General features: G+C 43.0%; 1 protein-coding gene and 1 pseudogene across 3 annotated transcripts in view; both read right to left on the bottom strand.

Moving 5' to 3' along the window:
• Window positions 1-410: 410 nt before the first annotated feature.
• Window positions 411-3,653, bottom strand: LOC140489027 (small ribosomal subunit protein uS17-like; annotated as a pseudogene).
• Window positions 3,654-5,339: 1,686 nt separating this feature from the next.
• ddx59 (DEAD (Asp-Glu-Ala-Asp) box polypeptide 59) overlaps window positions 5,340-26,946 on the bottom strand; it is a 28,361-nt gene continuing 6,754 nt past the window's right edge. For 2 of the 3 annotated variants that reach the window (XM_072588438.1, XM_072588442.1), the window contains exons 2-8: window positions 21,712-22,485; window positions 18,212-18,394; window positions 14,661-14,750; window positions 12,672-12,923; window positions 11,841-11,993; window positions 7,779-7,907; window positions 5,340-5,825 (exon numbers count right to left, since the gene is read on the bottom strand). In XM_072588438.1, the coding sequence (XP_072444539.1) occupies window positions 5,556-5,825; window positions 7,779-7,907; window positions 11,841-11,993; window positions 12,672-12,923; window positions 14,661-14,750; window positions 18,212-18,394; window positions 21,712-22,398 (1,764 nt within the window). In that variant the 5' untranslated portion in view covers window positions 22,399-22,485 and the 3' untranslated portion in view covers window positions 5,340-5,555. Of the gene's footprint in view, window positions 5,826-7,778; window positions 7,908-11,840; window positions 11,994-12,671; window positions 12,924-14,660; window positions 14,751-18,211; window positions 18,395-21,711; window positions 22,486-22,625; window positions 22,837-26,946 lie in introns of all 3 variants that reach the window. The other variant, XM_072588439.1, reaches the window with a different exon arrangement.

The following is a 26,946-nucleotide window of genomic DNA, read 5'->3' as shown; positions in this document are numbered from 1 at the left end:
TGCAGTCCTCACTTTCTCCTCTAAAATCTTGCATCTCCAGGACATCCAATGGACTCTTAAAGGGTACAATTCTTTTGTTTTGCTGGAATTGGACATGATCTCCTTCCAACTTTGCATGTGTGTTTTTGTAAGAAAAAGACTGCCCAAAGGCTTGAAGTCATGTCATTATTAATTTTCTTGGGATTAGCAAGTAGTAAACCTGATTTTTAACTCAATAAAACCTCACGATTGGCAGAGTGCTACAACACATTTTAATTGGTATAGACGCTTGCTAAAAAAAATTTTAAAACATTTTTGTGACCAAATGGGAGGCTGAAAAGAGAGGAGCCATTTCATTCTTCCTCACCTGTTTTTTTTTTCCCCTCGGTTCACAGATACTTGATAGTGATTGATTCATTTCATAATCATATTCAAAATTTCTGGAATTGTTTCTTTGCTTCTGCAACTTTAGTGACCTTGAGATGTACAGACTTACTGAGAGGTCAATACCTGTACTCCCCCCCAGTCATACCATCCCCATTTTGCATATCTCTGAAGCAGGGCTGGTGGTGCACAGACATGTCCTTGTGTCATGTCTCAAAGCAATTGTACTTCCTGATGTAAGCAGGAATAACAGTAGTCCATTGCATTTTCATCTTAGTCACAACACGTGTTAGGATTCAGCCCCAGATTGACACACTCCCAGTGAATGAGAAACTTCTTGTCGATGTAGGTTCCACAAGACCCTCTTGTGGGGTCTTGAAACAGGCCTACATTATAGTAGTAGTGAGAGAGCTTCTCCTTGCTGCCATCACTCCTGAGTGCTCACTTTTTGATCTGGAAGATGGTGGACTGTGTCTGGGAAGCCCTCTCAGTCTGGTCAGCACAGACACTGCTATCTTACAGCGCCAGGTTCAATTCCAGCTTTGGGTCATTCTCCCCATGTCCCCATGGGTTTTCTGCGGGTACTTCAGTTTCCTCCCACAGCCCAAAGATGTGCAGGTTAGGTGGATTAGAGTCAAAGAGAAGTACAGCAAGGAAACAGACCCTTCAGTCCAACTATTGGCTATTCTAAATTGCCCATAGTGTCCAGGGATGTGCCCTTTGGGTGGATTTGCCCTGGGAAAATGAGGTTAGGAATGGGCTGGGATGCTCTTTGGAGTGTTGGTGTGAACTTGGTGGGCCAAATGCCCTACTTCCACACTGTAGAGATTCTAAGGTTGTCCACGATTTTGCAGTTATAGGATCATAGAGTTTTATGGTACAGAAGGAGGCCATAGTGTCTGTACCAGCTCTTGAAAGAGCTCCCCAGCTAGTTCCACTCTCCAGTCCAATCTCCATAGTCCTCAAACTTAATCCCTTTCAAATAATATATTCAGCTCACTTCTGTAACCTCCTATGCAATCCATCTCTATCACTTTCCCAAATAGTGTATTCCAAATCCTAACAACCCTCAAGAAGTTTTTCCTCATCTCACTCCTAGCCCTGTTGCTAACAATCTTTAAGTGACTTTGAGTTACTGACATACAAACTAGTGGAAATAGAATATCTTTCATTACCCTTCCAAAGTTGTTAATAAATTTTGAACACCTCAATAAAGTCATATCTTAATCTTCTCTGCTCCAAGGACAACAAGCCCAACTACAGTCAATTGAGAACACAGCTCAGTCCATCACGCAAACCAGCCTCCCATCCATGGAGGCGAAACTGAATACTTCAGATGCTGGAGATTAGAGTCAAGAGTGTGGTGCTGGAAAAGCACAGCAGCTCAGGCATCATCAGAGGAGCAGGAAAATGGACGTTTTGGGCAAATATGCTTCATCAGGAATAAGGCTTGGAGTTCGTGGATGGAGAGATAAATGGGAGGGGTGGGGCTGGGGTAAGGTAGCTGAGAGTGCGATAGGTGGATGGAGGAGGGGGTAATGTTGATAGGTCAGAGGGGAGAGTGGAGTGGGTAGGTGGGAAGGAAGATGGACAGGTAGGACAGGTCATGAGGGCAACTCTGAGCTGGAGGGGGAGTTAAAAGTGTTCGGCCACAATGCAGCGGGGTTGATTGGTGCGGGTGTCCCGGTGAGGATATAATACAGCAGGGGACCATTGTAGTTAGGAGGAGAGTGTAGCCCTGAGCTGACGCAGGGCTTGAGAATATAATACAGAGGGTTCCTTTGCAGTTCTGAGAGAATGTGACACCCACACCAATCAAGCCCACCGCCCTGTGGCCGAACACTTTAACTCCCCCTTCCACTCTGCCAAGGACATGCAGGTCCTGGGCCTCCTCCAACGCCACTCCCTTACCACCCAACGCCTGGAGGAAGGACGCCTCATCTTCTGTCTCGGGACCCTCCAACCCCATTGCATCAATGTAGGTTTCACCAGTCTCCTCATTTCCCCTCCCTCCACCTTATCCCAGTTCCAACCTTCCAGCTGAGCACTGCCCTCATGACCTGTCCATCTTCCTTCCCATCTATCCTGTCCCCCTCCTCTCCAACCTATCACCATTACCCCCACCTCCATCCACCTATCACATTCTCAACTACCTTCCCCCAAGCTCCACCCCACCCCCTCCCATTTATCTCTTAATCTCCGAGGCTCCCACCCTCATTCCTGATGAAGGACCTTTGCTCGAAACATTGATTTTCCTGCTCCTTGGATGCTGCCTGACCTGCTGTGCTTTTCCAGCACCACACTCTTGACTCCCAAGTATTGACTCCATCTATACCTCCCGCTGCATCAGGAAAGCAACAAGCGTAATCTAAGACCCCTCTCACCCCACTTCTCCTCTCCTCCACCCTCCTTTGTCAATCAGAAGATATAAAAGTTTGTATACATGTATGAACAGCTTCTTCCCTCTGTTGTCGGCCTTTTAAATGGACTTAATGTTAATCTCTCTCTGCATCTTCTTGCCTGCTGTAACATTGTATCCTGTACTCGTTACCCTGATCACACTTTTCACTGTGCCTTGGTACATATGACAATAATAAATCATATCAAATCTCTCTAATCTTTCCTTGTATATAAAATCCTTCATTTCTGGTATCATTCGAGTATATCTTCTTTGAACTCTCTCCAGGGTTTTAACATCCTTTAATAAGGCATCCAGAACTGAACACAACACTCCAAATGTGATTTGACCAATGATTTGTAGAGATGTAGCATCACATTCTTGTTTTTACTGGTAAGATTTTTAATAATGGCCATGTCAATCAACTCAGATTTGGACTCAATGCAATCTGTCACAGGATAATAAGTTTCCTCAATCGTTTGTGATAAGCAACTAAACAGCATGTGTTTCAGGCCACCTGACCTATTGGTAATGACCATTTATCCATCTTCAGCAGATAAACTGACAATCACAGAACCAGTGCAAAATGGAAAGTTTGAGAAATGGAACTGACAAACTGACAGTTACTTCAGCAGTGGTCCTGGGTCACATTGTTGAGGAGGAGAGGAAGCACCATCAGCATTCCACAATCTACCCTCGTGAGATCATGATTGATACCAAAGTGTCACTGGATAGCTCAAACAGGAGGCATGCAATTCTGCACTTTTATAAGTGCAAACATATTGGGAAAAAATAGACAGTGGTGGAGGCAGTCTCAGTGAAACAAAGGGAATATTAAATGCATAGGTTGGCTTATCGTAAACTTACAGGGGGCCTTCCTGGGCCTCTCCATCTCCATTAATGATGATCGACTTGACACTGACATTTTTTTTACAAACCCACCAATTCCCACAGCTACTTGGATTACACCTCTTCCCACCCTACCTCCTGCAAAAATGCCATCCCGTATTCCCAATTCCTCCGACTCCGCCGTATTTGCTCCCAGGAGGACCAGTTCCACCACAGAACACACCAGATGGCCTCCTTCTTTAGAGACTGCAATTTCCCTTCCCATGTGGTAGAAGATGCCCTCCCAACGCCTCTCATTCACATCCCGCCCCCTCCGCCCTCAAACCCCACCCCTCCAACTGTAACAAAGACAGAACCCTCTTGGTGCTCACCTTCCACCCTACCAACCTTCGAATAAACCGCATCATCTGCCGACATTTCCATCACCTCCAAACAGACTCACCACCAGAGATATATTTCCCTCCCCTTTCTACTAAAACCGTTCCTTCTGTGACTATCTGGTCAGGTCCACACCCTCCAACAACCCACCCTTCCCTGCCACGGCAGGAATTGCAAAACCTGCATCCACACCTCCACACCTCCTCCCTCACCTCCATCTAAGGCCCCAAAGGAGCCTTCCACATCCAAAGTTTCACCTGCACATCCACCAATGTCATTTATTGTATCCGTTGCTCCCGATGTGGTCTCCTCTACATTGGGGAGACTGGATGCCTCCTCACAGAGTGCTTTAGGGAACATCTCTGGGACACCCGCACCAATCAACCTCACCACCCTGTGGCCCAACATTTCAACTCCCCTCCTCCTCCGCCGAGGACATGCAGGTCCTGGGCCGCCTCCACCGCCGCTCCCTCACCATCCAACGCCTGGAGGAAGAACGCCTCATCTTCCGTCTCGGAACACTTCCACCCCAGGGCTTCAATATGGACTTCACCAATTTCCTCATTTCCCCTACCCCCACCTCACCCTAGTTCTAAACTTCCAGCTCAGCACCATCCTCATGATCTGTCCTACCTGCCTATCTCCCTTCTCACCTCTCCGCTCCACCATCCCCCTCTGACCTATCACCTTCATCCCCACCTCCATCCACCCATTGTACTGTTTGTTACCTTCCCCACCCTCCTCTCTGACCTATCACCTCCATCCCCATCCCCATTTACCTATTGTACTCTTTGCTACCTTTCCCCAGCCCCACCACAAACTCCTGCCCCCCCCCCCCCCCAATTTCTCTCTCCACCCTGGAGGTTCCCTGCCTCCATTCCTGATGAAGCGCTTATGCCGGAAATGTCGATTCTCCTGCTCCTCGGATGCAGCCTGACTTGCTATGCTTTTCCAGCACCACTCTAATCTAGACTTATCATAAACTTGCTGCAATTGTTCAGCACAGGACACTTACCCAAGTGCTGCCCTAGTGCCCATCTCATAGCTGTAAGCAAACTGAAACACCACTGATTCTGCTTTTACACCACACTTGTGTACATTCCCTGAAGTAACTCCACCAATCAATTCATACAACTTCTGTGTCTGTTTACATATGTGCACATACAGCTCTGTTCAGATTCCAGCTCCAAGATGTATTATAGCTCCTCCAATGCGATCTGTTATCGCACACACATTGCCTTTTTCTCTGTGTTACTGTCGATCAGATAACATCCCACCCTCAGATAGATAGTGAATTGATAAGCTCAACAGTTTGGAACCACTCGTCCTTTCAACAAATAAACAGAAGCAGTTTGTAAATTATCAGCAATATATTTATTTACAGCATTAGACAAGTATACACACCTCACACAGAATACTTAAAAACATCATTTTAATTATATCCCTCTGCCCGGTTTTGTGTAATGTAGTATGGCCTGTACCCGGATTCAATGCAACAATGGTGGAGCAATGGAAAATAAACCCAGAGACAAGGAGCCCAGCCTGTCCTCTCACCACAGGTCACAGCTTATCGTTTCTGCAGCGCACACCGGTCGTGCTTTCTGATGATATCAATCAGACTCTTCCCAGTCACCACACCTTGCTGTGCTCGCTGCTTGTTTCTCAGTTGTTCTCTACGCTGTTGCTCATTTAAATAGGGCGAGTTAAGGAGCTGTGGAGGCAGCAGTGTACCTGTCGGCTTCACCCGTCTCACCAATTCCAAGAAATGCTTGCTGCTGCTATTATTCACAAAGGTGATTGCTGTTCCCTGGTGACCCAACCGTCCTGCTCTCCCCACCTGGAAAAAATAAGCATGTTTTAGAAAACCATTCATTTACGATGTGCACCTGTCGCTATGGGCTGAATGGAAACAAGATAAAAGCATGTCTAATGTCCAAGCTGTTGTTTCATTTAAAGATTTATCCCTATTCAGCCATGACACATTTGCTGGAACTCTCACCCCCTCGTCATAATGTTGTGGGTTTAAGTCCCACTCCAGAAAGATGAGCACAAAAGTCTACACTGACACTTATAGCAATACTGAGTGAATGCTATTCGAGATGATTTCAGAGGAAATATTAAATCTGTCTGCTTTTTTAGTGGATGTAAAAGGTCCACTGACAATATGTTGAAGAGGAGGTGGGGAGTTCTCCCCAGTGTTTCGGGAAATTTTCATCCTTCAATCAACATCACAAAAACAGATTATCTGCTCATTACCACAGTGCAGTTTGAGAGATTTTGCATGGACAAACTGGCTATCATGTTTCCGAGACAACACAGTGATTGTTAATGATCTCAGCAGAAACCAATTTTTTTTTTAAAAGGAACAATCTGATAATTCAGGTATTTACTAAAAGAATGAAACTACAAGGTTCACAGTTTAAATCAAAATATTTTTCCTAAATGAAACAAGAACATTATTATTAACTACAGAATTACGTTAAAGATATTTAAAATATAATGAAGCAGTCACTTATTCTCTAAACTGAATGTAAAACTTCCTTCTTCACCCATTTGACTGACTCAAACTTTAATCAGATGCTCATCAAAAACAGGAAGATCAATGACTACTGTTCGAGATTTGTACAAGGATCTTCCCCTTATTTTCAGCACTGTCGTCTCTTCAAGACTCCAACCTCACAGTCTCCTTACACAATTGTAAATCCGCTGTTCAACACGTTACCTTGTATGACAATACTATGACTTTAACAGGTGTATTTTGTCCTGAATGAGTTTTTTTAAATGAAGAGAGTTTGAGACAGAGGCTGTGAGCGGTGTGTTCCAGTCCAATAAATGGCTCCAGAGGCTTTGGGTTTTTGTTTTAAGAAGTTGGAACAATGGAAGCAGCTGGAATGGGTGGAGCCAGGTTGCCACAGAAGCAGAGGTTTAGATTAGTTTTCAGTAGATGTTGAAATTTTGACCCTGATTGTGGAAGCTGCTAGATCTTTCTCTACAGCTAAAAGCTTGGGTTCTCCGTCTCACATGTGATTCTGGCAGCAGAAAATCTGTTTTACTGCCTTTGCCAAAGGAATGTTTATGGAAGGTTACCAAATTTAACTTTTAAACAGCAACTGTTCCAATCACCTACCATTCTGTGAAGATTTCCAATAGAGTCGTTCTCCCAATTCTTCTTTCTTTTGTTTGTGTTTTAACCGCGGGGCAAGAATGAAGAATGTTTTGCTAAAAGCCGAATAGTGTGACCAATTGAAATACGTCGGGAATGCAGCACCTTACACTCTCCTTTAAATACAGGTTGTTCTGTTACAACTCTGTTTCATTAATGCAAATTCGGCGTAATGCCATTGACAAATTGGGGACACTTTATAAAGTGTGAACTTTTTAAAACATGTGTTGGCTGTAACATAATTACATTATCAACACTTTAAGCACTGTTTCTAAAGCACGATTTATCTATAACATGAGGGTGCATAAGAATGCAACCATCGCATTACAGAAGAACTACCTGTATGACAAAAGTTAGTGTCTAGACCATCTCCTTGATACATCTACAGGGTGTTTATCGTCTGATCTATTACACAATTTAGAAATGTCTGGTTTCTAGTATTCTTTAACTCTTGCATCTAATACTCTCCCTTTCTTCTCAGCTCGGCTAACCATAGAAATTAAACTTTTTTAGTCAGCACATCAGAATTCTGCATCCTGCATTGCAACAGCTGTACATTTCACAGTCTGGGACAGTAGGAAGAGGTATGGAAAGGAGATGAAGAATTCACACAGTAAATTTCTCTACCTGATGCACATATTCATCCATGGTAGGCGGCATATCAAAGTTCACAACCAGTCTGACATTGACGAGGTCCAGTCCTCTGCCGAGGACTCCTGTGCTAACAACAACCTCATAGTCATCTTGAAGCAGACCCTGTAAAACATCACAGCAGCAGACTTTTGGATAACCTGGGATAGGAAAATCACCCCCGCCCACATGCACCTCCCTCTCCATAATTTTCACAACCAGCACGAGACAGGTAATGACCAACTGGATCTTGCTAATCCTTGAACAGTGAAGAAATACTAAGGTTTGCTATCAGCCAAGTACAAAAATGGTATGTACCAAGACTAAGATTCCAGCTGAGCCAAGCTGGTCAGTTTGATCAGAGACTTGGTTGAATTGCTGCAGCTTTTTTGTTTCTTCATCAGGTGACCAAATGTCACAATTTGTATCCTGCTGATACTGAACACTCCCATCACCATCAATATCAGGATGGTCCCATTATCTGGGGCACTGGAGGTTGAGAGTTCAGACCTTACTGAATTGCAAATTTGAATTTAGTGAATCTGGTTATTTTTTTGCTGGCCTCACCTTAGAAGAATGACAGTGAAAGTTGCTGGCTTGGTGTACCTTCAGAGTTTGAATGGATACTACCATGGTAGTAGATGGTATTACGAATCAAACACAGAGTAGATCAAAATCACACAGAATCTGCCACCTCTAACTGTTCTAGCTTACATGTATTTAGTGGATTCTTAATATCTTCTCATAGATCATCTTTCTGAGTGCTTCAGTGGGACCTTTCCCATCTGGATATGGATTCAGAAGCACTAGCAACATTCAAAGCGGTAGTAGCAGTGGCAGTGCTTTTCCCTTAGAGTCAGAGGTCAAGTAACAATTCAGAAACTTCTGGAAGGCAATACGGAAAGGCTTTGGGAATCTGGAGGACAAAATGATTTGGGAGTCCAAGTTCAGGATTCTCGACATTCAGTTGGCAGTTAGGAAGGTAAATGTAATTAGATTAGATTCCCTACAGTGTGGAAACAGGCCCTTCGGCCCAACCAGTCCACACCGACTCTCCGAAGAGTAACCCACCCAGCCCCATTTCCCTCTGACTAATGCACCTAATTTAGCCTGGCCAATTCACCTAACCCACACATCTTTGGACTGTAGGAGGAAACCCACGCAGATATGGGGAGAATGTGCAAACTCCATACAGACAGTCGCCTGAGCGCTAGAATTGAACCTGGGACCATGGTGCTGTGAAGCAGCAGTGCTAACCACTGAGCCATCGTGCTGCCCCTGTTGGCATTTGTTTCAAGAGGGCTAGAAAACACAATCAGAGATTTACTGCTGAGGCTGTATCCAGCTCTGGTCAGACTGTATTTGGAATGTCATGAGCCATTTTGGGCCCCGTATTGAGGGAAGGATTTGCTAGCGTTGGAGGGGATCATATGAGGAGCAGCTGAGGACTCTGGCTCTGTACTCGCTGGAATTTAGAAGGATTGGGAGGGGGGGGGTAGGTGGTGGGATGTGATTGAAACTTTCAGAATACTGAGAGGCCTAGATAAAAGATGTTTCCACTAGGAGACACTAGCACCCAGGGACACAGCCTCAGGGATGACCCTTTAAAACTGAGATGAAGAGGGATTTATTCAGCAAGAGGGTGGTGGTGACTCTGTGGAACTTTATTCTGCAGAATGCTGCAGAAGCTAAGTCATTGAGTTTATTTAAGCCAGAGATAGATAGGTTCCTGATTAGTATGGAGATCAAGGGTTAGAGAGAGAAAAGGTGGGGAAAGGGGTTGAGAAACATATCAGCCATGATCAAAATGGCAGAGCAGGCTTTGATGGGCCGAATGGTCTAAATCTGCTCCTACTTAACTATATTAAGTAGGTTGATACTCTGTGCACTACTGAAAGAGTACTACCAGGTCAAAGGCCCCGATAGGCTTCATTAATGAATTTAAAACAGCCCATGACGCTAAATGCATAGGAAAAAAAAACTTCTCTCCTTGGGGTTCTGGCCAATACATATCCCTCAACCAACATCTCTTATGTGATCATTTATCCTATTGCTGATTGATGGATCTTGAGCATTTAATTCCTATGCTTTCTGTATTACAAAGTGCAGCTCAAAAATATTTCAGTGACAGTAAAGTACTTTGGGACAATGTGGTTTGTAACTGCGCAACAGAAACGTGAATCTTTCTTTCCAGTCCCTCACCCAAGTGGCAGTTCTCCAAAATCATCTATTTCAACATATGTAACAGTGTCTGGCTTGGCTCCATTTCAGTTTATCTGCAGCCTCATTCCTCATCCATGCCTTTGTTAATTCTAGATCTGATGATTCCAATGCACTCCTGACTGTCCCCTCACATTCTGTCCTCCATAAAACCCTAATCTCCGAATGTGTTGACCTAACTGGCTCCCAGTTAAGCAAATTTTAAATTTCAAAATTCTTGCCATTCACTCCTACAATAAGATATCTGTACTGCTTTAAACCTGGCCTTTTGAATATTCCCAATTTTAATTCCATACCATTAAAGATTGTGCTTTCAGCCGCCAAGGCCCTAAAACTCTGGAATTCCCTCCCTAGACCTCTCCATTGACTTTTCACCTTTGACATGTTCCTTAAAACCTCTCTCTGTGAGAAAGCCTATGGTCACCTGCCCTATCACTTGATGCTGCTTAGTGGCAAATTTGAGTCATAGTCAGAGCCTACAAAAGAACTAAAAATGAATTAAAAAAAAACACATACTACTGAAATGTAATAATTTTAAGAAATCCACAAGTAAATCTAGAAATAAACTTGAATCTCAGGAGCAGCTGCAAGATCCACACTGCTCTCAGTCCGCCATTTTAGAATTATAAATTTGCTTTATAATATTCCTGTAAAATGTCTTTGGATGTTTTAATTATGTTAACGTCACTATATAAACACAAGCTGTGAACCTAAACAACAGATGACATGTCTACTGTGTCGTTCAGATGAGCAGCATTCAGGAGGATGATCTTTTCTGAACACAGGGTTTGAGATGATACGGGGCACAGGTGGTTGCTAAGAATTTTGAGCTGCAAAGCTCGGTAGGATAGGAGGCAAATCCACATATTCACTCTAAAGACTATTTTTCTGTATTTTTGATCATGGATTGAAATGGGGTTAAAAATTAAGGATTGTTGAAGGATTGCTGCACTTTTTAAAAGCAAGTAACCTGCCGCTCATTGTAAGTATTGTTTATACAGCTGTTTGTTCAAGCAGTCGCAGATGCCTAGTTTGCAGATGGGCTGAAACAAGGAATGCAGACGAAGAGAGTTACGGCCGGCAACAAGCAGCTGCTTGGTCTATGGACTAGTGACCACTTATTGATGGCAAAGGCCTTGTGCCTGACAACAACTCAGTGATTGGCTCCCAGGTAGTTGATCAGCCTGGGGGCATGGTCAAGACAGAAGCAATCAGATTTCTGCAAAGGCAGGAGCTGTCTCTTCTCTCTGCAGTAAAAGTCATCTCAAGCCTGAAGATAGCCAATTCATTTTTCCCCTTCCAGTAAGCTGTGATTTTTAATTGATATGTCAAAAATCTTTATAACAATGAACCAGTCACCATAGGTCTCCTGCAAACAGATCTAAGTATCTTGAGAAGGAAGATTACGCAGCAGCATTCCAGTCAGCACAGGAATCATCTAAGCAAACCCTATGGACATGAACCACTGAACTGCCTTCCCAATCTTTCCATCCATTGATATTACGGTTTTCTTTTCCCACTGTCTGGATGTGCATATTTGTAGGGGAAGAATTAAAAGGTGGTTATAGTTTTAACTAGTAGAGATGTATGTTGACAGTTCATACATTTTTAATCTGTAGTTAGAAACTAGTTATCGGTAATAAGTAGTCATTCTTGTTACATGTGTGAAACCTGGTCTATGCTGTCAACATGAATCTGAAAGACAGCTAAATTGGGGAATTCTGTGTACTTTCCAAAAATCTTTAACTATCGTAAAGATTCCACGAATAGAGGTTTTGATTTTCAGCATGCTACCTCAGTGAGGTGTATCATCACACATTGGTTTCCTCAGCCCTTTACCTGCAGAATCTGATTTCGTTCACATTGGACCTTGTCGGAGTGAATGGCCACTGTTTTCAGGCCTGTGATTGTCTGCACAGCATTTGATAGGAGATCAGCTCCCAGTCTGCAGTCCACAAACACCAGCACAGGGGGTTGGAAGAGCTTGCCATCCTAGACCAGAGGAACAAATCGAAAACGGATTAGAAAGTGCTTGTACAAAAAGAAAGGTTGAGAAAGTAAAAATGGTTATTAAACTGAAATCAAAAAAATACTGGATGCTGCCTGACCCAATGTGATTTCCAGCAATTTTTGTTTTCAGTTCAGATTCCAGCATCTGGAGTAATCTCCTCCTAAAATGGTCATTGGTTCCTTTCGCTCTACCTCCCCAGTTGTGAAGATACAACTTCCTGTGGTTCAAAATGGACTTTCAGTCCATTACTCAAATGATACACTTTCAGGTGAACAAGGCAGCTATTTAACTATGAATGCATCTCAGTAGCACCTAATCATGTCCTCGTCCTTAATTTTCTACTACATTCACATGCCTTTGAATCGGTGCCAGAGTGAGAATAGCTGTGTCTGATGCTCCACATCTGCCACTCCGACCCTTCAAATCCTGAACACTAATGTTAGTTCTGCACTGATTGGGATCAAACACAGAACCTGTTAGCAGTGGTTCAGTTCCACTCTTGTCTATTGATACACAAAAGAGCCTGTACACCCCACTGTGTCGCCAATCTCTGGATTATAACGACAGGCAAGTTCCACTCTCCCTTGTCCCTGCCCCACTATTGGGGTGATACAGAGATTCTACTTTACAATTGTACAGAAATATTCATTTCTACTTGCGTTCAAAATCTCAAACAGCTTCTTCTTCTTGGACGGTTCCTCTACCCACAGGATAATTTGACGGACATTAGAACAAGGCTGGTTCATCTCTCCAACCGTGATCCTGACCGGGTCCTGCAGGAACTGGCCGGCCAGCTGCTCGATACCTGCTGGGATGGTAGCAGAGACCAAAATCGTTTGATGCTCAGAGGGCATTTTCTCCAGAATGTCCAACACCTGCTGCTGGAATCCCATCTTCAACATGGTGTCAACCTTAGTGAAAAATTACATCTTTTAGTTTACCATCGGCAACGTTGCACAGTGCACACTTGTTATAGTTGTCCAGAATATCGGTAAGGCCAGCAATATTGCTTCAAAACACTTGAGGTGAGCAACCTTATTAAACTGTTGAGATCTGTGTCGTGAAGGCACTCTCACAGTGCAGGTACAGAGCTCCGGAATTTTAACCCAATGACATGAAGGAACAGTAATAAATATTTCCAAGACAGGATGGTGTATGACTTGGAGGGGAAACTGGAAGCAGTCAGCTCTGTTCCTGTGCTGACTGTATTTGTCTCTTTCTATGAGGCAGAGGTTGCACGTGTGGGAGCTACTTATAAAACAGCCTCAATGATAAGCTTGAATGGACAAACAGAACATAAAGCCCACCTGCAAGTTAATTGGAAAATGATTTCCTGTTTTGAACATAGTTAATCCTGCTATCTTTACAGTCCTGCAGCACTGGTGTCAACCACCTCACCCCAAAGATCACACATCATATCCGAACCTTTAGTGAAGCAGGGCAGGTGATTAAATGACTTCACAGTGTACTAAACAGCCAAGGCCAACAGTAGTTGAGAATTTAAGAACAAGGAAACCTGTAAATGTAGAATTAAATATAAAACATTTGGCCTTTATCACAGCGGGCTTTGAGCACAGAAGTGAAGATACTTTGCTTCAATTGAATAGAATAGACTGGACATGGGGTATCCTGTGCAGTTGGGAAGGATATATTTGTCAGAGAGAGGTTGGCCAGACCAGTCCCTGGGAAGGCAAGACTATAAGGAAAGATTGAAAACATCGGGTTTATATTTCCTATAGAGTTTAGGAGAATGAGAGGTGAAATACTGTTGAAGCTTCTAAAATAAACAGGGGTAAATGCAGAAAAGATGTTTCCCCTGATTGGTGTGGGAAGTATTCAGAATATGAAGCAAGCCATTCAGGACTAAGATGAGGAAGAATTTCTTCCCTCGAAAGGTAGAGAGTCTTCAGAAATCTCTCTCTCACTCCCCCCCTCTCTCTCTCTCTGAGGGCTGTGGAAGCATAACTGACTGTGTTGAAGACAGAAATTGATAGATTTCTGAATAAAACTGACACCAAGGAATATGGGAAAGGCATGGAAAAATTACTTTGGGGTAGATAATGATAATCTAGAATGGTGGAGCAAGCTTGAGGGGCTGAATAGCCTACTCCTCTTCCTATGAATAAAAGGATTGGAAAAATGTCTACAAAGAATGGAGGGGCTGTAGAATTGACTTCTAGAAGTGGTTGAGGTAGAATCCATCAATGTTGAAGATTAGATGGGAGACTGAAGGAATAAGAAGATACATTAGTTATTGCATGAACACAAATATGGAATGGTCCTGTTGAATGGTCTGTTTCCATATTGCAACTTCTAAATGTTTGAAGTTCCCTCTACACTACCCATCAAATACTTACAGGGCAGGTAAGCATGGGATATATTCAACATAATACTTCATTTAACTGGACCACGTCTGCAGAGAGCTCACTCTGCACAGGATAACTCCTCCTGTTATCACAGAACACCTCTCCTGGGATTATCACCAAAACCGTATGGTCACAGCCGTGGGAAATGGAACAGATATTGGTCAAACTCATTCAAAATTCAAGGAGGAGAGCACTTCTTTCAATCAGGGATGGCTTGAGCTTTGGCTGCAGTGTTGAATTCAGATGTGATTTTAAAAAGGATGCTTCAACATCAACATTTACCTCATCCACCACCACAACCTGCACTCCACACAGGCTGACAGCTTCTTGCTTTAGAATTTCCAGCAGCCGCCCCGGGGTTGCTATAATGACCTGTGGATAGAACCAAAAAGTTTAATTTAAAATTAAAGACCAAATGATATTCTGCAGGAAGTACATTGAGAGAAGAGGCAGTCCAGTGTGGTGGATGAAAGAATCTCTACTAACGGAGTGACTGGTGACATGGAAGTGTTTTGGGCCAAGTAGTGTGTCAGTTCTCCTCTCAACTATTCAATTTCCCCTGGTCTTATACCCCCAAAGCATCAGATTGTGTCATTGGCTTTTAAAATTTTCAATATACTAAATCCAAACTGGATTGGAGTTTGCTATTTGTTTTGGGGTATATTTAAACTGTTTGGCCTAATTCAAATTTGTTTCTGTTTCCAGGCAACTAACTACCCTAACTATCCCAGTAGCTGGTGCACATAGAGTCTGTGCAATGAGTTTAGTCAAGATGGATAGTTTTGTTGGAGATTAACTTGTGATTAAGTTGGCAAGTCCAATGGGTGGGGAGATAGGTAAGAGATTGGTGATGTTGGCAAAGGTATGAGAGTTGGGGACAGAAGAGTAGAAAGGAAAGGAGAGTGAAGAGGTGGTAGGCGGAAATGGTGTCCACTCCAGGACAATGTAGTATACAGCCCTGGGAAAGAAAAATTACAGTGATATTAATTTGTTTTGCCATTTTCTTTCAACATTTCTCTTTACCAGATATAAAAATATTGAAAATGTGGATTCAAGATTGTTTAGCTCACAGTCAGGTATCATCCCTTTGAGTAATGAGAGTACTTTTTGCTTTCCAATTGGAGTTGGAAGGCAATGCACAAGGGTGGGTATATGTTGGCTGTTCATTGGAAGTAGATATTATGATGAAACCTCCAGGAATATATTTCATCACAGTTGGCAACTCTACACTCAACTATTGGCATTCCTGATGAAGGACTTCTGCCCAAAACATCGACTCTCATGCTCCTCGGATGCTGCCTAACCTGCTGTGCTTTTCCAGCGCCACACTTTTTGTCTCTGTTACCATCTCTTATCATGTATGTTTGAGAATCCTACTGTTAGTGAATGTTTCACTGTCACACTCCTAGTCATGCAGGTTGGGAGTTTCTATCAATTGAAAATCCATCTGCAAGTTCAAAAGGGTGATCTTACATTGAGCATAGATTTGGTTGCGCAATACAGGAGCAGTAGTGCCACCTGACACTGGTGACGGTAATAAGTACTGTACACGTACTTATAGCAAGCTAAGTACTGTATATTCCTGTAGCACATTTGCCCTGAGTTAGGATGTCATGCGATTGAAGTCCCAGTCCGCGAATTTAGAACAAAACTTAGACCAAGATATTCCCAGTGTCATGGGCAGTGTTTATGCCTTAATTGGTATCTTTGAAAATACATTATCTGGTTCTAATCTCAATGTTGTTGGTGAGAGATTACAATGGGTAAATTAGCTGTCAAGTTTCCTACATCACATTTGTAGCTACACTCCAAAGTACTTCATTGGCTGTGAAGGATCCATACAAATCTTTCCTATACATGCCATGTGGTTAAATTTAACATCCAAATGTGCCACCCAAGTAACAATAGTCACAAACACCAAGTACATACCAGCTGTTAGACATTTAATACCTTAGGTGGTAGGCATATTTTAAAACTTAATTTGCAAATGTTTATTGATTTACACAAACTAATATCTTAGATTAGATTCCCTACAGTGTGGAAACAGGCCCTTTGGCCCAACCAGTCCACACCGACCCTCCGAAGAGTAACCCACCCAGCCCCATTTCCCTCTGATTAATGCACCTAACACTACGGGCAATTTAGCTTGGCCAATTCACCCTGACCTGCACATCTTTGGATTGTGGGAGGAAACCGGAGCACCCGGAGGAAACCCACGCAGACACGGGGAGAATGTGCAAACTCCACACAGAGAAGTAGCCCGAGGCTGGAATCGAACCCGAGTCCCTGGTGCTGTGAGGCAGCAGTGCTAACCACTGAGCCGTGACGCCCTATCTTATTTGAATTGTGTACATTACTGATTTTGTTTTCACTGGATTAATAATCCAGAGAACAGGACATCAATAATTCCAGTTTGAGAATGTCACAGCATCATACAATTCAGAAGGTGATATCAGCCCTGTGACAACACTGTAGTAGCTATCCTGACTACTGTTCTTTCCCCATAGCCTTCCACATTTTCCCCTTTAGATTATTTATTCAATTCCCTCTTGAAAGCCACCATCAAACCTGTTTTGTATTGCATTCCAGATCATAATCTCTAGTTATTTTGCCATTACCTTAAGGGTTTCTCCCTGGATCCTGGCCATATCACTGGAAATATTTTCCCTTTATTTACTCTATCAAAACCATTCATGATATTGAACACCTCTCATTACTTAACTTCTTCATTGTAAGAACAAACCCCAATCTGATGAAAAGTCACAGACCTGCAACTTTAGCTCCATTTTTCTCTCCACTGATGTTGCCTAACAGTTGCGGAGTATATCGGTTTTCATCCCAACACAGATAAAATATCAGAAGCAATTTGATACAGCTACGTAAGATACTTGGACAGGTGATCCAAAAGCTTGGTGAAAGAGATAGATTTTAAGGAGTATCTTAAAAGGAGGAGATTTAGCAATTGTCATGTTGTAACCAGATTTCTGGGTTAGCGGAAGAAGGAAATCTCTGGTGCAGAGATAACAAGAGGAACACAACAGTATCCCATGTTTTGAAATCTGGAGGACCCATGTTTCATTTTCTGTACTGAGTAGAACAACAACACGGAAATAACTCAGAAACAATGATTGTTCTCACATGGACAAAGGAACTAACTCACCACTATTAACAGATAACACAGGAGAGATAACAGGCACCATTACATGGATCCCCCGATAGGGCACAAGTAGCAATGTTAAAGTGAGACTCTGAGGACTGGCTGCTCTTGGTAATGCCGGAAAACTGTGCCCTTTAAAGAGCAGCCCATTCATGTGAAAGCAACACAAACCAATAAAGAATACATTATGATTTAATTGGTAACCAGGCCAGGTGGGACTCAGCCACACAGACCAGCAAGTCCTGGTTGGATTGCTGGTTTGTGCAGTTACCAGATCTCAGACAGGGCTGCAGTTAGCCTTAACACCATCAGGTAAGGAATTGGAAAACAAAAAAACAAAATTAACCAGCAGTCCTCATCCATGACACCCTATTTTGTCCATTTGTGGAAACATGTCTTTGGCAAAGCCAACATTTCATGGGAACGGTGACTGTGCAAAAGTTGAACAGAAGATAGGATTAAGTTCAGATGCGAAGCCATACAGTTGAATACACTGCTAACAACTATTGCCCAAGTTCATTAAAAGGATTGGCCATGAAGGCAACCAAAATCTGTGTAACTTCACCCTATTCAGAGTTAGTCTCTTAAGGAGGGAAGCTGCAATAAGTAGGGAAAAATAACAGAGAAATTACAGGACTGAGCAAATAAGACTCTGTCTGAATAGACAGTTGGTTGCCTGAATGCTTTGTTTGAGGCGGTGCAGCTGTGGGGGTAAAGGCATTCCCCCGACCAGCAGTGCAGTTCTCATGTTGGGCAAACCCATCACCAGCTCCCTGGCCTGCCCTTCGATCTGAATGGCAAGTTCACGTGTCGGAGTCAGGATCAGTCCAGTCGGCTGCTGGGCTGAAGTCTTCTTGTTCTGAAAGACAGGAAAACAAAAGATGCCACCATTCAAATTCTGAGACAGACCGTTCCGCTTTATTCCACATCTGCAACGTTGAAGTGAGAAAGTAATCGGTTTCTGAATTTTGTGTTCCCATTCTTTTTTTTAAATTATTCAGTTTATGGAATGCGACTGCTGGAGACACCAAAAATGTTCTCATTTTGGGCTCTCAATGTCATCAAAACACTCCTAGATCAACACAAAGTGATACAGAGCCAAACACCCAAGGTTAGATGTTACAGGGTTAGAAATTGAATTACGAAGAAATAATAACACAAACAGGCTATTTATACCACTCTATGTTGGTGTTTATCATCTACATGGACAATAAGCCAAAACACGTGCCTGCTCTGTACTCACACGCCCTATTCCTTCAAATACAAGCACAGCCTCTGCTTTAAAGGCATCCTCACAACTGGAAAATACAAACCCTTCTCACATACTATTATATGTTGTGGTTCTGTTCGCCGAGCTGGGAATTTGTGTTGCTCGGCGAACAGAACCACAACAACAAGCACCCGAGCTACAAATGTTCTCCCAAACTTTGAATACTATTATATGTAATCTTATGCATCTTTCCTTTTATTCTAACTCATTCTAACAGTCCACTTCTACCACTCTGTGTAATCCACTAATTACCAGGAATTACTTCTTTCTTAAACCCAACTTTTTCTTATCCATTGTCTCCTAAGAATATTTCTAAGCAATGTTTATTCCCATTTCTGCCCAGTTTGTAGTCTAGTCTATTGCTATGAAAATAAATCTACTTGTGCGTCGTAGTCACGATACTGGACTAGCAATCCACCACCCCAGCTGGGTTCAAAACCCACCATCGAAAAGTTCAATAACGTTCGAAAAAAAAATTGATTGTAGCAAAAACCCATTTAGTTCACTAATGTCTATTATGGGGCGGCACGGTGACTCAGTGGTTAGCACTGCTGCCTCAGAGCACCACGGTCCCAGGTTCGATTCCAGCCTCGGGCGACTGTCTGTGTGAAGTTTGCACATTCTCCCCGTGTCTGCGTGGGTTTCCTCTGGGATCTCCAATCTTTCCTCCCACAGTCCAAAGATGTGCAGGTCAGGTGAATTGGCCATGATAAATTGCCCATAGTGTTAGGTGCATCAGTCAAGAGGCAAATGGGTCTGGGTGGGTTACTCTTCTGAGGGTCGGCGTGGACTGGTTAGATTCCACACTGTAGGGAATCTAATCTAATGAAAGGAAATCTGCCATCCTTTATTCTAGCCTACATGTTACTTCAGACCTACAATCATTTTTTTAAAAACTCATTTCTGCGATAGAGGAACACTGGTTAAGCTGGCATTTATTATCCATCCCTAATCAAGAGTTAACTGTCAAACACATTGCTGTGGGACTGCAATCGCAGGTAAGAACAGTAGTTTCCTTCTCAAAATGTGTGCAGTTCTGGTCGTGTGGGAAGGATATTATTAAACTGGAAATTTAAGAAATCTCCAGAATAGATTAACCAGGACATTGCTGGGAGGATTTGAGATATAAAAATAGATTAGAAAGGCTGGGACCTTTTTCATTGTAGCGTAGCAGGTGGAGGGGTGATGTATTGATGTTTATAAAACCATGAGTGACATAGACAATGTGAATGGCAAGGGTGTTTTACAACTTTTTAGAAGTTTACAACAAGGGAGCATATTATTAAGGTGAGGAAAAGAACTTAAAAATGAACATATGGAGACTTTTTTTAAAAAACAGAGTGGTTTGTGTGTGGAATGAATTGCCAGAGAAAATAGTGAATGCAGGTACAGTTACAATGTTTAAAAGACATTTAGATAAAGACATGAATAGGAAAGGTTTGGAGGGATATGGGCAGGTGAAACTAATTTAGTTTGAGAACATGGTCAGCAAGTACTGGTTGGACTGAAGGGTCTGTTTCCATGCTGTTTATGAGACTAGGGAAACAGATTTTTTTTTCTGAAAATTGACGAAGATTTCATGCTCCCCCTTCGACTCTAAATTCCATATTTTGATTGAATTCAAATTCCACCGTCTGCCACAGGGGGGATTTGAACCCCACTCCCCAGAACATTACTTGAATTAATAGTCCAGCAATAATACCACAAAGCCACTGCCTTCCCACGTTGACTCTTAAGTGTCCTCTGGGCAATAAAAGCTGACACAGCCAGCAATGTCCATATTCCATGAACAAATTTTTAAAACTACAGCAACAACTGCCCTTCGGAAATACTTCACTGTGCCAAAAGTGCTTTTGTCTCTAATGTACATCTGTCAGTCCAGACAAGACAAAACGTCACAATCTCACACTTTGTTAGTCACGGAGCAATGATTATAAAGAGAACCAGTCCTTGGCCCAATGTTTGAAATTCCCAATCAGTTCCAATTGCTCTCTGAGTTAGCAGATACAATGACCTAAATTGGTAACTCAGCTGCACCCTTAAGTCAGTGGCCAGATTGCAGATAAAGCTGTATTCCCGATGAAGGGCTTTTACCCGAAACATCGATTTTACTGCTGTTTGGATGCTGCCTGAGCTGCTGTGCTTTTCCAGCACCACTCTAATCTAGAATCTGGTTTCCAGCACCTGCAGATCTTGTTTTTTTTACCCAGATTGCAGATAAAACCAGTACATCTAGGTTACAGATTCTATTGGGTAGTAGCAAGTTCCACATCCCACCGGATTCTGCATAAGTTTTCTCCTGAATTCTTCACTGAATTTATGAATGATCATCATACATTTATGGTCCTCCTAGTTTTGGACGACTAAACAATGAAAGGATATATTAAACAGTTATGCAAATTTTTACTTCTGGTACCATCCTAGCAAATATTTTATCATACCTTCCCCAGCATCCAAACATTCGTTTTATAAAGTGGAGACCACAGTCTGCACAAAGTTTTGTGTGGTCAAACCAGGATTCTGTGCAAATTTTACCTCACTCAGATGCATAGAATCATGTAAACAGCACAGCAAGAAGCGATTTAGTCGATTGTGCATGATGGGTTCTTTGAAAAGAATTAATCCCAAAACGGGCTAAAAGTTTCCTTTGTGAATATTCCCTTTTGAAAGCCACTATTGATTCTGCCTCCATTGCTGTTTCAGGTCAATGTTCCAGATTGCAATAACTTGCTCTATGCTTAAAAGACATAAATCAGAATTTGAACACAGGGACAATGTGCAAGATTCTTTCGCATTTCGTTAATGCAAATTGGAGATCCTCTGTATTTGCAATGTACAACTACCTCCTCCAGCCCACCCTCCCTCTCCTCATCGCTCTCCCTCCAGCCTTCTCCGTCGCCCCTCACCTCTCGCAATGCTGCCATGATAACTGGAAGCAGAAAAGCCGCAGTTTTTCCTGAGCCAGTGTCCGCTGCTGCCAGGACATCTTTCCCCACCAGGCCTTGTGGCAGCATCTCCATCTGTACTGGGGTAGGGCTCAGGTAGCCCAGCCTCGCCAGGTTCGCGTTCAGGGTTTCGGGGAAGCCGCAATGCTCAAATTCCACAATGGGCCGGACAGCCGGGCCCGACACGGCGATGCCGAGTTGGTGCTGCAAGGCCTCCACCTGTTCGGCCCTCAGGCTGGAGATAAATGGGTGCTCCACGTAGTTGCCAGGCTGCTCCTCCGGCTGCAGGCTGGGCAGTGCCTCAGCAGCGGGTGCTGGAGCCCCCAATCCCAAACGCTGCAGATTCTGGGCTTTACACTCCAGGCTGCACACATCGCTGTCAGTCTCATTGCAGATATATTCACCGTACCGGCCACACACTGAGCAGACCGGTTCTCCTGGCTCTGGCCAGCGCTGAACTTTGCTCAGCTGCTTCACTGGCTCCTCCTCCTCTTCCTCCTCTGGACCGGCAGTGGACTCAGGATCTTCCCTGACCTCCTGGGACTGCTCAGTGTCCCCCGCATCATCGCAAAGGACTTTACTTTTCTTGGCAGCTTGGCCTTCGCCTTCTTCCACTCTTTTCACCTTCAGCGACCGGGGGACAAACATGGTCTTCGCTGGATGGTCAACACATTCTGCAGCTGTGAAACGTTCAACAGGCTCTTTAATAAACCCAGAAAACCACAAAGGCCGCAACTGTAGAGAGAGAGAGAGAGGAAAAACAAGAGTTACTGTTTCAGCTGAATGACCTTGCATCATCAATCCCCTGTCATTATCTCACATTGCCAGTTTGTTCAAACTTTCCTATTGACTTTGGGTGTAGAAAAGTAACTTACAAGTTCCAAACTGAAGGAAGAGGATGTTGCCCAAAATATCACTTTGGGTTGGAACAAACCCCAGGCGTGCAGCCCATTGGGTTCTCTCTCTGCTTTCTTCAGCAATTGCTCTGTTCCTTCGAGACAGAGAGGTGGACAGTTGTGTTCCTGGAGTATTAGCTGGGGGCCTCTGGGTTACTGGTCCTGTAACATCACCATTACGCTACTGCCTCTGACAATGATTAAAGAGGGAATGTAATAAGGTCCAAGTTAGATACATTTTAAATCTATCTAAACAACCACAGCAGGGCAAATGATAACCCGTGTGATGAGTAACCACGGACAGTGGGCTGAATAAAAGGTCAGAACCTGAGGAATTCGAAAAAGATCGGGACGAAAAGAAAGGAGACACACTGGAAGTATTGAGCAAGAAGAATATTATAATCCTGGAGGAAGGGTGGGAGGAAAGAGAGAGAGATAGAGCGAGAGAGAGCACAAGACAGAGAGAGAGTGCGAGACAGAGAGAACCAGCAAGCGAGCAAGAGGTGGGGGGGGGGGTTCTAGAGGGATCCAGGGCAAAATTTCTCTGGTAAATTTAGAAAAAAATACCATGTCACCAACAGGTATATACTACTGGCATTGTTGATGATGAGCTGGCTCAGGACTGATGGATTCTCTTTAATCCACATCTTTCTAATTCTTTTTTTCTTAAACTATTCAAAATGGTGCTGGACATGGTGACGGTGGAAAAGCTTTTCACTGTATTTTTACTGTGTTTCTCTGTAAAATACCTGTGACAATAAAATCATTCATTCATTCACACAGAGCACCAGCTGTTGGAAATATATACTGGGTTAGGAAGTAATAAAGGACAAAGAAGGGAAAAAGTTTCTGAAGAAAGTTTGGAAGAATTTTCACAGAAACATAAGAGAGAGGAACAGAAGTCGACCATTCGATCCTGAGCATACTCCACCATTCAATATGATCATGGCTGATCATTGAGCTCAATATCCTGATTCCACTCTTCCCCATATCCCTTGTTCCCTCTGCCACAAATTATATTCACCTCCTCGAAAACACGTTTTGACATCAACGACTTTCCCGTGGCAGTGACTTCCATAGGCTCATCACTTTATTGGTGATTAAACTTCTCGTCATCTCAATATAGATGGGGGTTTCAACAGAAGTGAAATTTTAAAAGTCAAAAATGAGAGCGAGTGCAGGGTTGTGATTGGATGAATGAGGACCGGAGTGTGACAGGAACAAAAACCTAGACACAGCAATGCAGAAATTGAGAAAAGGGCAGAATTTGGAAGCAAGGTAGGTGATAAGTGGGGAAAAGTCAAAGCTTAAGGCTCTTTATATGAATGCATGCAGTGTTTGTAACAGGATAGCTGAACCTTCCAGCTCAGGGAGCAAACCTATCTCATTCAGGATAGAGGAGTTGATGGCACAAATAGAAACAAACAAATGTGACTTGATAGCTGAGTTGCCGAGGCCAATACTCAACAGTATTTGACACTCCCGAATAGACAAAATGTAAAAGGAAGTGGGGTGGCTTTGTTAATAAAGGATGGTGTAAATGTGGTGGTGAGCAATGATATGGGTGTAATAAATTGTGATGTGTCATCAGTTGGGGTGGAAATAAGGGAACCGTCATGGGTGGAAGTAATCTACAAGCCCCCAAACAGTTGTCTCACTGTAGGACAAGATAAATTTGGAAATACTGGAGGTGTGTAAGATGGCCATTACAATTTTCACGGCATATTTTAATCGTGACTGAACAAATCAGATGGGGAAGGGGGACAGAGAAGACAACTTTGTAGTGTACAGCAGAGATTGTATCTCAGAAGAATATATTACAGAATCGCCCTAGGAACAGGCTATTTTAGATCATGGAGGGCAATGCAGGCCTCAAACCAGTGTCCTCAACTGAGATAGGGGCAATTAGAGTTATCAAAAGTTAACTAAAGTGGGCTGAGAAAATAGACTAAAGGGAAAGTCAGTGGATGAGGCAGGAAAGGCATTGAAGCACATATTTCATGACATTAGGCAAACACTTATTCCAGTCAAAAAGGAGGTCTTGAGAAGAATGAACCACTTGTGTCTAACAAAGGCAGTCATAGAACGTTTCCAATATTAAAAATAAGGCACACAAAGCAACAAAAACTAATGGTAGGCAAATGACTAAAAGCCTAAAATACATGGCCAAAAGTTGATTGTGAAAGTTAGGAACAAGTTAGGAACCAGCTAAAAACAAAGAAAACCAAACAGAAACAGCTCCTATGATATAGGAATAAAAAAGAGAAGTGTGAGACCCTTGGAGGATGTGACTTGGACACTAATAACATATAAATGGCAGTTAACTTATCCCAATGTTTCGCATTAAATTTCATGCAGAATGCTATAAACATCCCAAAGATAACACATAAGCAAAGTGCTAATGGGTAAATGATCTTGTAATGGGAGACAAATTGCCAGGAGCTGATGATCACCTTTCAAAGGGTTTTACAGGAAGTGGCTGCAGAGATAGTTGTGACATTGGTTGAAATATTCCAGAACTCTCAGTATTCCAGAAGAGTTGCAGTGGGTTAGAAAACTGTTAATTCAAAATGGGAGGGGAGACAGCAATCAAGAAATATAGGCTAGTTATCATAACATCTGTCAAGGGGAAAAGGAAGAAATAACAGGCCAGTTAGAAAAGTCTATCACATTCAAATAGGTTTTGTGAAAGAGAACTGAAAATGTGTTGCTGGAAAAGCGCAGCAGGTCAGGCAGCATCCAAGGAGCAGGAGAATCGACATTTCAGGCATGAGCCCTTCTTCAGGACCTGCTGCGCTTTTCCAGCAACACATTTTCAGCTCTGATCTCCAGCATCTGCAGTCCTCACTTTCTCCTTTGCGAAAGAGAAATCAAGTTTGACAAATTTAATGAGCAGAGTTGATAAAGGAGAATGACTAGATGTGCATTTGGATTTCCAGAAGGTACCGCATAAAAGATTAGATTAGATTAGATTCCCTACAGTGTGGAAACAGCCCAACCAGTCCACACTGATCCTCCAAAGAGTAACCCACCCTCTGACTAATGTACCTAACACTATGGTCAATTTAGCATGGCTAACCTACCTAACCTGCACATCTTTAGACTGTGAGAGGAAACTGGAGCACCCAGAGAAAACCCACGCAGACACGGGGAGAATGTGCAAACTCCACACAGACAACCGCCCGAGTTTGGAATCGAACCTGGGACCCTGGTACTGTAAGACAGCAGTGCTAACTACTGAGCCACTGTGCTGCCCTGAACGTTTTGCCCAAATTAGTAGCTCATGGTATTTGGGATAATGTATTAGTATGGACTGAGGATTGGTTAAAATACAGGAGACGGAATCAAGATTAATGGGTTTTTCTCCAGTTCAGAAAGACATAACTAGTGGAGTACCATAAGGATCAGACCTCAGATCTCAATTATTCATGATCTATATTAATAACTCAGAGGAGGGGATAGAGTATAATGTATCCAAATTTGCTGATAATGCAAAACGAGGTTCTTGTTGTAGTGAGGAATCTGCGAGGGGTTACAAACACATTGAATGTTTGTGGGCAAAAATCCTGGCAGGTGGAGCATGAGATCCTGCACTTTGGAAGGAAGTATCAAAAGGCATGCTATTATTTACATGGGAAGAGACTCTAAAAACGGAGCACTGAGTAATCTGGGTGTTCATGTTGATGAAGTACAAAAGGTTTGCATACAGATGTATCAAGTAGTTAAGAAGGTAAATAGAATTTTGATCTTTATTACTCAGGGCTGGAATTTTAAAAAAACAGAAGTCTTGTTACAACTGTATATCTACATTCACTCAGTGAAAGCCTCTTCATAAGCCCCATAACAAACCTTCGATACAGTCATAGAGAGTAATTAATCTAGTCCCATTTGCCAGCACCCGGCCCATATCCCTCTAAATCCTTGCTAGTCATATACCCATCCAGATGCCTCTTAAATGTTGCAATCATACCAGCCTCCACCAATTCCTCTGGCAGCTCATTCCATACACACACACCACCCTCTGTGTGAAACGGTTACCCGTCAGGTCCCTTTTAAATCTTTACCCTCTCACCCTAAACTTATGCTCTCTCATTCTGGGTTCCCCCAACCCAGGGAAAAGACTTGTCTATTTATCCTATCCATACCCTTCATATAAACCTCTACAAGCCTGTGACACTTCAGGAAAAACAGCCCCAGCCTACTCTTATAGCTCAAACCCTTCAACCCCAACAACATCCTTGTAAATCTTTTCTGAACCCTTTCAAGTTTTACAACATCCTTCCAAATGGAAGGAGACCAG

The sequence above is a fragment of the Chiloscyllium punctatum genome, chromosome 18, assembly GCF_047496795.1.
Source record: "Chiloscyllium punctatum isolate Juve2018m chromosome 18, sChiPun1.3, whole genome shotgun sequence".
Taxonomy (NCBI): Eukaryota; Metazoa; Chordata; class Chondrichthyes; order Orectolobiformes; family Hemiscylliidae; genus Chiloscyllium; species Chiloscyllium punctatum.
Note: the sequence above shows the minus strand (reverse complement) of the source record. Positions and strands in the feature narration are given on the sequence as shown.